Source organism: Ursus arctos, unplaced genomic scaffold (assembly GCF_023065955.2).
Source record: "Ursus arctos isolate Adak ecotype North America unplaced genomic scaffold, UrsArc2.0 scaffold_15, whole genome shotgun sequence".
In the NCBI taxonomy this organism is placed as follows: Eukaryota; Metazoa; Chordata; class Mammalia; order Carnivora; family Ursidae; genus Ursus; species Ursus arctos.
The window spans coordinates 38,205,134-38,219,339 of NW_026622819.1; the positions used below are offsets into that span (position 1 = coordinate 38,205,134).

General features: G+C 34.8%; 1 protein-coding gene across 2 annotated transcripts in view; it reads right to left on the reverse strand.

Moving 5' to 3' along the window:
• ARL15 (ADP ribosylation factor like GTPase 15) overlaps positions 1–14,206 on the reverse strand; it is a 411,841-nt gene that overhangs the window by 189,071 nt on the left and 208,564 nt on the right. For both annotated transcript variants that reach the window (XM_026510687.4, XM_057312235.1), the window contains exon 4: positions 13,028–13,236. In XM_026510687.4, coding sequence (XP_026366472.1) covers positions 13,028–13,236 — 209 coding nt within the window. The remainder of the gene's footprint in view (positions 1–13,027; positions 13,237–14,206) is intronic.

A 14,206-nucleotide genomic window follows, 5' to 3' on the forward strand; every position in this document is an offset into this window, starting at 1 on the left:
TGTCAATCACATCATGAGAACACACCAAGTGACATGCTATAAAAAGCAGATCGCTGGGCTTCTGTGGGGCCTCATAGAAACCTAGAAATCTGCAGGTAGAGGTCCATGGCTTGTTCAAGCATCTCCCTCATTTTCATATACCGGCAAAGCACAACCGTCTACACTCGCTTTTGCATTTTTTTTCCCCTTGAGGTAGAGCTATTAAAGAGTATTGCAAAACTGACAAATTTAAAAATTAAGACACAATGATCTGGAACACCGTAAAGAACAAACTTTAGTATCAAGTTTCACAAGCCAAAATCTCCAGAAGTTTTGATTTTCCTGGTTTCCTCAAAACAGAAGAAAGTACATTTTGTCAGCGTAATGATTTAAAAAAAAAAAAAAAACCGTTTGACAAGAACATAGTCTAATATGAATGGTCGTAAAATAAACTGATTGCTTATAATTTAATCTAACCAAAGTTGTTAAGAGTTAAGGTCTTCACTGCTTTTGAAAAATATAGATATATTTTTGGCATTTGGAATTTATTCTTGAATCACTCTCCAAAGTAAAAAACCATACGGTCCCTGCACTGCATTTTCTGTCTCGTTTCTGTGTACTTAACAAACACTCACGACACTATGCCAGGCACAGGTAGAAGTGCTATTTAATCCTCCTAACACCTCTGGCCAGAGGAGGCGGAGGACAGGCCTGGAGGAGCTGGCAGTTCATCTTGAGCACTGTATGTGCTCAGTCCTCCCTTAATCCTCAGTACTTGCTACGAGATAGGTGCTAGGACTATCTCCATTTTGCAGATGAGGAAACAGATTTAAGTTTTTGCTCAATGTTATTCAACTGGTCAATGGTAAGAGGGATTTAAATCCAGATGGTTTGACCTCAGAGTCTTACTGTCTGTCACCTCTAAGCCCAGAGTGCTAAGTTAAATACCCATCAAGTTAAATGTCTGTATGTCCTATGATCCAGCAATTCCAACTTGACATACACACACTTGAGAAATACCTGCATATATACACAAGGAAACGTGTGCAAAGACACTCGTCAACAGCTTTGCTTGTAATCACAAAAATCCAGAAACAACCTAAAAGTTTATCAATAAGAATAAATAAATAAAATTAGGGCACAGTCATGCCGTGAACATAATATATCAGTGAAAATATATAAGTCAGACTTACATATATCATATAATCTCAAAAAATGTAATGAAAAAAGCATGACAAAGTATACACTTTAAGACACCACTTATGTAAATTTTTATCACACAAACATCACTGTATATTACTTAGAGATACATGCATATGTGTTAGAAGTATAAAAATGTATGTTGGGAAAGATACCAACTTCAAGATACACTCACTACTGAAGAAGTGAAGGGAAGGGGCTTTGAAAATGCATTTTTATGGATTTAAGGAAAAGATCTGAACAAGTAAGGTGTTTGCTGAATCTGGATAATGGGTGGATGAGTTTCACTGTTATATCATTTTTTTGTACTTATCTGTATCTTTGAAGTTTTTCATACTTAAAATAATTAAAGTATGATTCCTTAGATGCATCTCCTCATATACTCACAAATATGTTCTCCTGAAATCAGAGTTGGAGTTCCTATAAATCCCCCCGCCCAATAAAATGTTTAAAACTCAAGGTAACAACCGAGAGACTAAAGTATTAACTTCCCTGAAATGATTACAGTGTCCTACTGCACCTGTCTTAGAAGTACCATCTTTAAGATAATTACGTTCATTAGTATACAGTCCATATTTCATTATGTTGTTAAGCAAAATTCATTAAGTTAGTGTTTCTAACCTTTTGACATTCTAAGTCTGGTAATCACGTAGCCCAGCTGAAGGCTGAGAGTTTGAGGGTACAGCAGACCAGGGCACATGGGGAGATAAGGGAATATTTTTCACTGTATACTTTTTTTGTACCTGCTTAAAATTGTACCGTGTGGGGGCACCTGGGCGACACAGTCAGTTAAACGTCCGACTCTTGATTTTAGCTCAGGCCAGCAGCTCAGGGTCAGGAGATCGAGCCTCATGTCTGGGCTCTGTGCTCCGTGGGGAGTCTGCCTAGGAGTCTCTCTCTCCTTCTGCTCCCGCCCACCCTCGTCACTAAAATAAATAAATAAATCTTTAAAAAAATTTTTTTACCATGTGGTTTTATTAGTCATTTGGATTATTAATTTAAATGAGATGGATTTCTAAAATGGAAATGAATGGATTTTTAAAGATGATGTCGCATTATTCCATGGCGATCCAAATGAAAACAACAGGCATACATTTTCCATAGGATGGTAGTCATATAATCTTAACTGACAGAGAATGGATCAAGTAATGTCAACCACGATTCATTACAAACTTGTACATATTTGTGAGCAGAGCTGGAGAAGAGACGTTATTCCAAAAATAATTTCAGTGAAAGTAAACCCAGCAATTATAGCCATCTCTCTTGCTTTAACATCTTCGAAATATGACATTTTTAATAGCACACATTTTTCAATTCAGCTTTACTATGGCTAAAGAACCAGATGGCAAAATCTTGACTAACTAGAATCTAAATAAGAACAAGTACTAAAGGAATTACAATTTTTGTATTCCATTTTTAACAGATAAAACTACAAAAACATAGATCCATCTCAAGTGTTTTACCAAAAAAAGCAATGTCTAGGGCCTTATATGAAGTTAGTACAAACTCAACAAAATATCTCATACTTTCTGCATCTACACTGCTAGAGCTAATGTTCTGAATAATTAAAGGAGCACTGTGCATTAGAATCATTAAATACCGTATTTCCCTAGAGCAGAAAACTGTGCTGATATAGTTTAAAAGACGTAATATGAGAGAAAAAGAAAAGCTTCTGGTAAAGTATAAAAGAGATAACTATATTAATAAAGAATTGCTGTTAACTGTAACAGGCTCAAGCAATCTGGTGATCTCATGTTTTACCTTAAAGTCTGTTTTCCCTTTTTCAGCTAAAAAATGAGCTTAATTTGCTTGTTAATATAAAAGTCATTAAAAAGCCATTATTAATTAAGGAAAAACAGAAAGATGTCCAAACTTGAGCTTCAATTAAAGAAAAACATTAAAGTCCATATAAAAAATATGGGAAATTGACATCTCTTTTTATTGCCCCAAACATGTAGACACATGCATTTTAACACTTAACTGAATCTCTACCCACTCTTTTAAATAATTCAGATATTTGGACTTACCTTTTCAGTAAGTTATGCAAGTACCATTTTAAAGGAAACTATTCTAGAACGGAGTAAAATGTAAATTTTCTTATATATAATAAGAAAGATTCTTAAGAATTTTTGTTTTTATGTTTTGGAAAATTAGGGCATTTGCTTGGGCACAAAGATTTGCTTCTGTATAATGACAATAACCATAATAACAATACTACTTAGTGCATATAAATTATACCTCTATCTCAAGATCTTTTTTGGCCTATTTTTTAGGCTCTCTCTAATGATTATTGAGTCTTCTCTTCAATGCAATATGCGAAAGCATCATGAGAGACTCTCTTTTATAGCACCGTTAACAATTGTAACCCTTCAACCAGCTGTTCTCTAAGGATTCCTCTGCCAAGCTCTTATTTTCGTTTCATTATTTCTTTGTTCTCCTTGTCTAAACTATATGCAAGTTACCCAGATTTTCCACTCTGGCCCCTTTCAATAACGACTCATTTTGGCTCGACAAATTATTAGTCATCACCACAGTCTAAAAATAAATCATATTTTACAAATTCTACATGTTAAAATTATGATGTTCTATGGAACCTCCAAATTATTTCATGGTTCATACGAAGAACCTTCTTCCCATAAGGTTTAGTGGGTTTCACTTATCACTGATGAAAACAATTCCAGTTATTCGATGGGACTGTTTACGACCTAAGCATTCTTTATAGAGCATTCTTATTCCAGGTGTGGAATGAAAGTAAACTCCATCTATGTGCAGCAGGCTTCACACAATGAATCCAGACCCCGTAAAGTGTTATATTCTAAGCCTAAATAAAATAAAATGAAACCCTACTTGACTCCTCCTTTATAACCTAGTAGAAAACTTGTCATTTTGTCAGAGATTTATGTGTGCAAATTTTGATTTCAGAATTTCTAGCCAAGAAGGTAATTTCCATTTTACTACTGGATATGGCGACATCAAACACAGCGAAGATCTTAATAGGCCAGTCAGGGGAGAACTATGTGCCATCTGCAAAATGAGATATTGCTTTTCTTCATTAGACTTCTGTTGATACCTTCTCATTTGTATTGGAAGTCTGTGCCATACCTTCATTCCAAACCACTAGATACCCCTTCTCTCCAAGGACTTACATAAATGTTTAAATAGAGTCGTGGCTGAACATGGATGTCTACATAAAGAGATATTACTAAAGAAAGAAAAAGAGATCCTAGATTATCTGTCAACAAAAGGGAAAAGAGATTCTACGGCCAAAGTACTCAGGTGTGGGTTAGTTCATGTCTACCAGAGTCACCCGTGTATGCTGGAAGGGAGGCTACTTCTACGCGGCAGTCTATTGTCTGTACCACCACGCACAGCTACTCATTGTTTTCAACAAAGGCACATGTGATTTACAGGTAAAGAAAAAAAGGCAGCAGCAAGGAGAAAATGTCAGTTTCTAGGTATTCTCTTCATCTCAAAAGATGAAAGCAGGTATCTTTCATTGCAGGTTTTGGATCTGTGAGGAAGAAGGCCAAAAATACGTGATTTTCATATTTGTGCTAATACAGCAGAGTTTTTCAAAGCCACTGCCAAAAATGGACTGGTTTTCTTACCTGCGTTTTCTATGCTTTAAGTTAAGGGTGTCTGCCTCATTATAAACCTTGCTGGCTCCCTAGACTTCTGTAGTCTGGCTTTGCTGTGATTACTGGTCAAAACCTTTAATTACAGTATATAGTTTGTGCAGCTGCCTGGAAATTGGTCTCGGGGTCAGTGGCTCTTCCCGTTCCCCTCTTTCCATTCTTTTGAAGCAATATTGCTGAACTGAAGGCATTGTTCCAGCTTTCTGGTGTGCTCTGTCTGCTGCACACTATGAATAGCTTGGCAATCACTCCAGCAATTGGTTCTTCAACTGCCTTTAGGTTGTCAATTGTAATTCATTGGCTCCAGGCACCTTTTCTCTTTTCATTCTCGAGGTCTTTTCTTATTTAATTTGCAATAATATTAGGGAATGTCTTCTTCAGACATGTCACTAATGTCTTCCTGATTATGAGGCTGGATGTACGGTTGACTTTCATATAGATGCTGCTAAAAGGTTTCAATATTTCCTTTATTTCTGACTTGTGATGATAATTGTTGTAGTATCTTATAAGGAATTTGGCTTTACCTTAAAGTCTTCTTTGTAAAGAAGAATCCTCCTTGAAATATTTTCACTGGAGCTAATTCATGTAATTATAGTTACATTTTGATAACTTCCAAAAGATATAATTTTTCATTTTTGTGATAATTAAGCTTTCACATTTTCTTCCCATAATTATGCCCTCTTCTCTTTTTTAGTTTATAAATTTGAGCTCTATACAACTTCTGTAATTAGTTCACTAAGAAATAAAGCCTTCTGACTAGTTAGAAATCAATGCCTATGTTTTTAGAGTCCTTTGGAGGACCTGCAGTTACTCCTCAAATACTGTTTTTCGAGATTATGTAACATTCCAACTATTCAAAACAAGTTCCAATGCTTCTGCATTACAGGATTTTATTTTATTTTATTTTTAGGAAAAAAGACAACCGTCTCTTGATTTACTAAGAAAAAACAAAACCTCAGTGCATTATGTCTCAACTCCTTAGTTCTGGATAAAACCCAGCAGGGTAACCCCTCTCATTAGCCTCAGCCATCCCGGAGTAACCAAAGGTATTTTTAAGCAGACACTATGTAATAATAATAATGAAAATAATTATCATAATGATAATAACTAACGCTTATTGTGCTTTTTATCTTCAAAGCACCTTACTGACATTAACCATGTGTCTATTTTCAACTTCATTTAACTCGACAAATGTTTTATTAACTCTGTACACCATGGAATGTGTAGTAAACTGAGCTTTCTTTGGCAAATGAAATAAATAAGTAAATAAATAGTGGAACTAGGGCCAAGGAAATCATTCTGTAAACTTTTGCCTCAGAATCATTTGTTGCCTTTTTGAATGAGAGTTAATGAAAGATTGATCTTTATAAAATACAAAATTGAAAAAAGGGTGAAGTTCACCACTACAACCACTCAAATACCTACTGCTTCAAAAAAGACACAGAAAGAGAAAGTCAAAATCTAACTGTATAGTTATGACTCATTATTGTAAAATCTTTGTGAATCTATAGGAAGAAAAATGTTAAATGTAAGAAATGAAAAAACCCTTTAAGTTTCATTAGTGTAAAACAGTTTTATGACAAAGCTAGATTTGTTCTTAATAAATTAAATTTATTGCTTTAAAACCATTTCAATTATATGCCCATCGAGCTTCATCATATACCAGTTTCCATGTGAAAAATAATAAGTAAAAGAGTTTGCTATGCTAGGCAACTGAAATAAGCTCTATATACTTCAAATATAGGCAATTAGTAAAAATGTATTAAAGGAATACTATTTAGTTAAGATGTCCTGCCACTTTACAGGAAGGATTTTGGGAAAGAAACAGCAACCTGCTATAAGCAAGGTCCTCAAGGAGACAAGCACAAATAAGTACATAAAAATACAAGAAAACAAAGACGTGTAAATGCTGTAGCTAGAGGATTAAAGCTTTGTGAAACATGAACATGGTCAGAGTGGTGAGGTTTCACAGAAGATGCGATTTAGGAGTAATATTCAAAGGTCAGGTTTGGTGTGGAGGAAACAGGAGTCAGACTGGGTCAAGGAATCTGGATGAAGAAGATGGCGTTAAAGCCAGGAGGAAAGCACAGGCATGTCTGTAAGACTCCGACATCATACCCATTCCAACAACATATAATTAAGCACAGAGACTTATACAAGACAGAATTCCCGTCCTTCAAGGAGCTTACAATCTTAAGGGGTAGACAAAAAAGTTATAGGCCATTAATGCTAATATTATGATTTGGATATGCCCAGAATGCCTTTGGAAGTCAGAAGGACATGCACGCAGCCTTCAATGTTCAGGGAAACTTCTTGATGTCACCTATAATTGTTAGGCGGTTTTCCCAGGGCAACAGAAATACCAAGCAGTAGCTGAATGTGAATGAGAAGAGAAAAGAGAAGGGAATTCAATTATCAAGCACATGAACATATGAGATCAGTGGCATTTCACATGCTTCTAGAAGGAATTAGAAGATAGTACTGGTTTTTAATATGAGTATCATGGAAGATAGGGAATCTTCCTATCCTTCCTGGTTCCTATAATGGTCTGTGTTGAGGAACTGGGGGAATGAGGAGACCTGGGGATAGAAACAATCAGGCAACTGAAAAGTACTGCAGAGGTGGGAGAATTGTGCAGTGAAATGCCTGGATGTGCACAGTAAATAAGTGTAAGAATTGGAAGAGGTTCCAAAATTTGCCTGCTTTACATAAAACAAAAGATATGCATGTGACCAACTGAAGGAAGAAAGTGGAAAGGAATAGGGGTTTTATAAGAGAACATAATGAATTCTTGCTTTATTTTTTAAGTGTATTATACTCTGTTATCACACCTAAATAATTTTCTCGATAGTATGGACCTTTCTGATGTTAACACTCGTTAATGGGAATTTTATTAGTTTTCAGTAGGCAGGGCACATTCTCATGATTATTGCTTGGTGGGTGCGAGAAATACAGGTATATGAGTTCCCTTGAATGGTAAGATCAAAGTGGCTAGATTTAGAATTGGTGAAATCAAATATACAATTTCATTTTTTCAAGGACTGCATATTTAATAAGTACATGAATGTACACTAAAATATTGTCTTGGTATTCAGCTAAAAGTTGCTCTTTAACATAGAAAAGCATCATAAACATATCTAACTATTGAAATGATGGTTATTTTTAGCTTCTCTTGCACGTTAGTAAACATTTTCAGGAGATCATGGAATCATTCCGTGGAAAACAGACTTCCAGACCCTCTCATTGTTTCCCCAAGATTAAATTGTAACAGAGTAAAGTACATCTGTAAAGACAAAAAATAATTTGTATCTCATATCATTTTAGAATAAGTATATGTCCCATAAGGGAATTTTCAGACTGCTCACACAATAGGTATGTACACTGCTCTATATGAAATCAAATCAGTATTCTAAAATGCTGCCAAGACACAGGTCAAGATACTTGGAAGACTCCTAAGATTTAAAGTATATGACACTTTACAATCATTATTGTACAAACACACACACACACTTCTCTCCATATACAGAGAGTAATAAAATATACTAAGCTAAGTATGTTACGTGACTTAAACACTGCTTTGTATTTTCCAATAAAAGATTTGTCATGCAAAATCAGAGATGATATTCACTACTTCATGGAGATACCAAAACAAAACAAAACAAAAAACACCACTCCACTGTTAAGCAGTATGAATATAGAATGAAAATTTTAAATTAGAGTCTTCCTATTTACAGTGTCCAAACATTTCAATCCTTCAAAACTATCTGACTGTAGGAAGGAGAAAAAGTACACAATTTAGAAATAATTATCTATAAACAAGAGTTATAAGTAAATGTAGTGGTCAAATAATATGAAATACATACTAGCAGTCTCCTCCAGAAGACGTCTATAGACTAAGAAGTGAGAACTGAAGTATTCCTGATACACTGAATATTGAAAAGTATTTTTCAAAAAATATGAATATTTATAATCAAAACAAATCATGGGCTAAAAAAGTAATGTTTGTATCATCATAGAAATACTTGCAAATACTCTTCTCACATTTATATTCTGTTCTTTTCCAACGGAACACCACTTTCTACGTACATCACGGTAACAAACTGAATGACAACTGCAAGAAAATTGAGAAATGCCTGAGCACAAATTTTAACCTTAATGCTGACATCCTAACTTAAAAGCTGCATCTTCCTGTGCTGTAATTGTACTATAATTAATGAGCTATGGAACCAAAAGAGTCATTTGACCTTATAATTTCACTTCAAAAATCTTTATTTCACAGTTTCCACATTTTTAAAATATTTGACAGAGTTAAATATTTGACAGAGTTGACTCAGTATTTGATGTCCTATTTCTAAAAAAGTTAAATACTTTTGAATTAAGGATATGGACGAATATCCAATCAGACTAGACTGCTGAAAGTTTAAACTATTTCTTTCACATTGACAAAATGTGTCATTTTATAAGACAGGGTAAAGCCCAATAAAACAAAAATAAGATTTTAAAAGGCTAGGAAGTAAAAGAGTCCCAATCAGCAACTGTGTAGAGGGAAAATAGGATTACATTTATTGGCTACTTTATCAACTTAACTTCTCATAAAATCCTCCTGATCTATTAAATAACTTCAGAACTGAAGTATGCTCTCCTTTGGGAGTTGTAAAACAAATTAGATACAATTACAATTCAATACAAATAAAAAGCCAACCTGTTTACCCTTAAGATGATTCTTGTTTTAGAGCTTTATTATTTAAATTGGACTAGAATTTTCCCTAATGAATCAAGTGGGACGCTTGACTTAATTATAGATTTTTATATTATACTTTCTATACAGAAACATAGTTGATAGGAGTAAATTCTGGAAAACTGTGGTAACTACACCTCCCCAAAGTGAATACAACAAACATCTGTTGCAAGAACTGCTTGGCTTTCAGACAGTACATAAAGGGTGTTCTTCTTCCCAGTGTTTTGCTATTTTTTTAAAAAGATTATTTGCTAAGAAACATGTTTCTACTATCAATTCTCAAAAAGTTAAATCTTAAAATTCTAAGTCAAACACAGGGCATTACTAGATTTATTATAGAAGGCAAACTATGCAATGTATAAGACTCCACTTGCATTCTAAAAGGGTAACAAAATAATTGGGCATATTGCCCTCTGTCTGTGGGTTACAAAGTAATTTTAACCATTGTCTTCCTTTCTTAACTCCTTCTCTACACAAACATCTCAAAACTCAGAGCAGAGGAGGGGAGTAAATATACACCCTCCCGAGATTTTCATCCTCTGTTGCAGTCCCAGTGATAATTCAGCTTTCTCCTCGGGATCTCACCAGCTTCCAAACTCAACAATATCCTGTTATCCTCATTAAGTGATAAATGAATTCTTAAAGTTTTACTCAAGTGACAGGATAAATAATTGCAAATTTTTTGCATAATGCATTAAGCACAAAATGTAATAATTTCAATGGGAGGAGGAGAGGAATCACTGAGCCCTTAAGACTCCTGTCTTTTCTTAACTGCATCAAAGACTTGTTTAGTGCTTTTGGTAAACTGAATACATTTTCCTTGATTCTGAAAGAATAAAATTTTGCCTCAGACTCACAGGTATTTTGCAAAGTAAAAACCCATCTTTTTAGCATTTGGAAATTACACAAAATGTACACAAATTAGCAGGTACAAATGAATAAAAATGTTTATAAGCAATAGAGCACAAGGCATGTAATACCCTTATAAAAAGGAGAGGAGGAGCAGTAAACAGATGACCACCTCTAAACGTATTTCAAATAACATGTAAGTTTGTTCACTTTTTAATCTTCTACCTCCTCTTCTACCCATGCCTCCTCCCCACCATTTTGAGATTACCATTCACTGAAAGTTTAAGATTCAGTTTTTACAATTCCACTTTAATGCTAACTTATTAATAAGGCATTGATTTAATCCCTAAAACATTCCTGAGGGTATTTCAACAAGGCATCATAACACTACAATACTGAGGAACCTCTTTGTCATTCAAGCAATGAGTAAATAAGAAGCTTCCATTTCTTTTTCTGCCAAATCCAAAGCATGAGCACTACATTGTTTTGACAAACTTCAAGATCTATAATCGAATTTGCCCATGTCTTCAATTACAGTCTAAAATGTTAACATGCACCTGTATAGTATGTGTTTATATAACCATAGGGAAAATGCCTTAAACAGTCCTCAAAATGGTATTTGCAAATTCCATTACAAGCAAAGATTTTGAGGAAAATTTAAAGTTGATATAAATAGAAAGTCAAAGTCACACATGTTCCAGCACATACAAGTTTTGAATAATTTTCAAATCATTCCATTTTTTCTACATTTATAGCCTCTGTCTCAGTAAAAGATGAATCACAAAAAGATATTTGCCCGTTTCCTAGGAAAGACAGCTAGCCAACACACGCAAAGCATATTCCAGAGCAATTAATTGTTAAAAGCTTCTTTTCTTCAATGTGACAGTCTTCAATTTTTATGGAGGATTACCCTGAGTTGTGAATTTGATTTCAAGAAAACATTAGTTTCAACTTTATGATGTCTAAGGAAAACAGTTTCTTAAATTTAAAAGTAAAAAATAAAAATTTCAGCTATTACACATAACTTGAATAAAGGGATTTAAAGTTATAAGGTCACCTGTATATATATTTCATATGTTTTATTAAAGATGTATTACATATTTTTTATGTACAAAATGTTATAGTCTATTTGTATTCCTAATACATACCTGTATTTCCCACAATGAATCTCAGAACAATGCATTTTCAGCAATTACCTTATAATTATAAACTAATATAACACTCGTAACTACCCATCATTAGATACTATTACATCCATTCTACAGACAGAAAAACTGATGCTGAGAAGTTAAAAGATTTACCCAAAGCCTTAAGAACGGATCACGAAGGCACCACAACCACAAGGCTGAAGATCTGCACATTAATGACTCTCTGAATAGATTTGCATTGCTTTGTTTTTATCTTAATTACTTAATATCTAGATTTCACAAAATCTACAAAGGAAAAATGTGCTTGCTGACCACTTAACGCTGAATGAAGTAACAGAGGATAGACAGGAGTTCTATTTAATAAGAAACCCTTGCCTTCTTTACTATTTTCCTGAAACTTAAATGAAAATTCTCTAATACCTCTTCCACTGCTTAGTACTTTCAACTTCAAAGTGAATTATCCAAAATCATCCCACTCAGTTATTAAAAAAATAAACTGCATTATTGCCATCTTCCAATGGGAAGACAAGTAAAGGAACAAAGCTCTTTGCATGGGTCCCACGTTAAGTGTGAGAGAAGTCTGGAGTTAGAACATCTTATGGTCCTGGATTCCTCATCCAATTTTTCAGACTAAAGAGCAGCGTTGTTCCCCTTAATTATCTTATTCCGAAGTCACTAAAGGAAGCACACAATTTTCTGAAGGAAGGGGGGAGAAACCTATTCTGAAAATTACAGGTGTAAAGGAATACATGAAAAGTTTTGATTTCACTGTACTTAGGTTAAAATTCACTACAATTCAAGTTTTAAAAATTATTCACCTATCTTATTCCTTTAGTATCCATGAATCAAAAACTTTGCTGGGTGAGACACTGAACTTTTTTCCCCCAGAACTAGACTCATGCTTTTATAGGTGAGATACAAGCTAAGAAAGGAAATTAAACGAGGAAGATAAAGAATGGGTCCATATTAAAGCGTATTTGGTGGCACGGAACTTGCAAGATAAGACATCAATTTTCAGCCTGGCTGGTTACAGAATAGGACTCATTGCTTCTAGTCAACAGTGAGCATTTCAGAGGGACAAGAACATGACATTTGAGGGCAAGTGATGCATGGTAATACGCACGATGCATTCCTTGAAAAGCTGGAGAAAAGAATGAACTAAGTAAGCTGGCAGGGTAAAAAATGTTCAGTAACTGGGCCTTCAGATGAGAAAATAGATGAGAAAAATATTCAGATAAGTCCTCTAACTTTCGCTAAATAGTTTTTAAAAAAATCTATGCTTTCCATGTGGAGAAAGATATATAAACAATAATTTTTATAGACTGATATAGTCTTTCTACTTTCTCAGAAAATTACGGTTTCATGTGGGAAAACAACATAACCAGCACATCCCTAACGACAGGCAAGTTTTCAGATTCCAAGGCAGCAGCAAAAGTGCAACAAACAAGACAAAGAGTTGTCACGTTCATGACACATACCTCTTGGACTGATCGAGCAGCTGGCTTGTCTTGATGATTGGCCAATATTAAAAAGGGTAAAGTGCATAACTGTGGGTGCTGAAGAGCTGAGTGCAGTTCATTTCTAGCAGTTTCTAAATCATCTTCTGAAGAGGCACTGTCTAATACAAATATTACCCCTTGAGAGCCTTGGTAGTAGCGACTCCAATATTTCCGGATATTATCAGCCCCTGTCAAAAACAAAACAAATTCTTTTTTTAAAAATAGCTTTTGGAAACTGAAAAAACACTGAACAGTGCTGTTGGGCACACCTAACAGTAATTCCTACTGGAAACCAGTACAGCTTTTAAAAATTAAGCAGAAAACATGGCTGATGAGAACAAAGGCATGAGAGCCAACAGGTGGATACAGCCTTGAAGAAGAACACCAAAGGTGAGGAGTCATTCTTCATACCTTTCTTATCAAAATATGTGAGAAAAATCAGGTTACATTTTAGATTGAAACTCAAAATGTTTTCATTTTTCTTACTAGCCCTAAATGAGCTCCACTCTTTATAAACTGAGTTTGAGCCTAACTCAGAGAGCAGTATAACCTGGCTGTTCAGAGAGGCTTTTTTTCCCCCAGACAATGAACATTAGCTTGATATTTTCTAAAAGAACTACTTGCTGATCATAGCAGCCTTGTTTAATTTCATCTAGAAAGTGAAAACTACTAGTACAATACCTTCATGGATCAAGCTGCTGAAATTTGTGATGAAAGAAAATCTTGATACATTTGCAAAAACCCATTTGGCAATGAGCATCCTCATGGCCTTGGTATGACAGGGTGGTGACAAAGAAGACATTGAGATTTTCATCAGCCAGGCCACGTCTTGTTCTTTGTATTCCCAATATCCACCACAACATATAACTTGAAGCTCAGTACAGGAATGAGGGAAATGAGGGAAGGAGGAAGTGAAATTATACACTAATAAGGCTTTATGGATTTTGAGACTAGAAAGACCTGGAGAGACTGTCCAGTCCAACTGTCTGAGGAAATTGGGGCCAAGAGAGGTGAAGTGAGTAATCCCCATTCAACTGTCTAATCAATCACAAAACTGAGATTTGCATCTGAGTAGACAACCTATCCAGGGAGGGCATGGGCATTCCCTACTACATCATGATGACTGCTTCCTTTACTTCCATTCAATTCATGAATAGC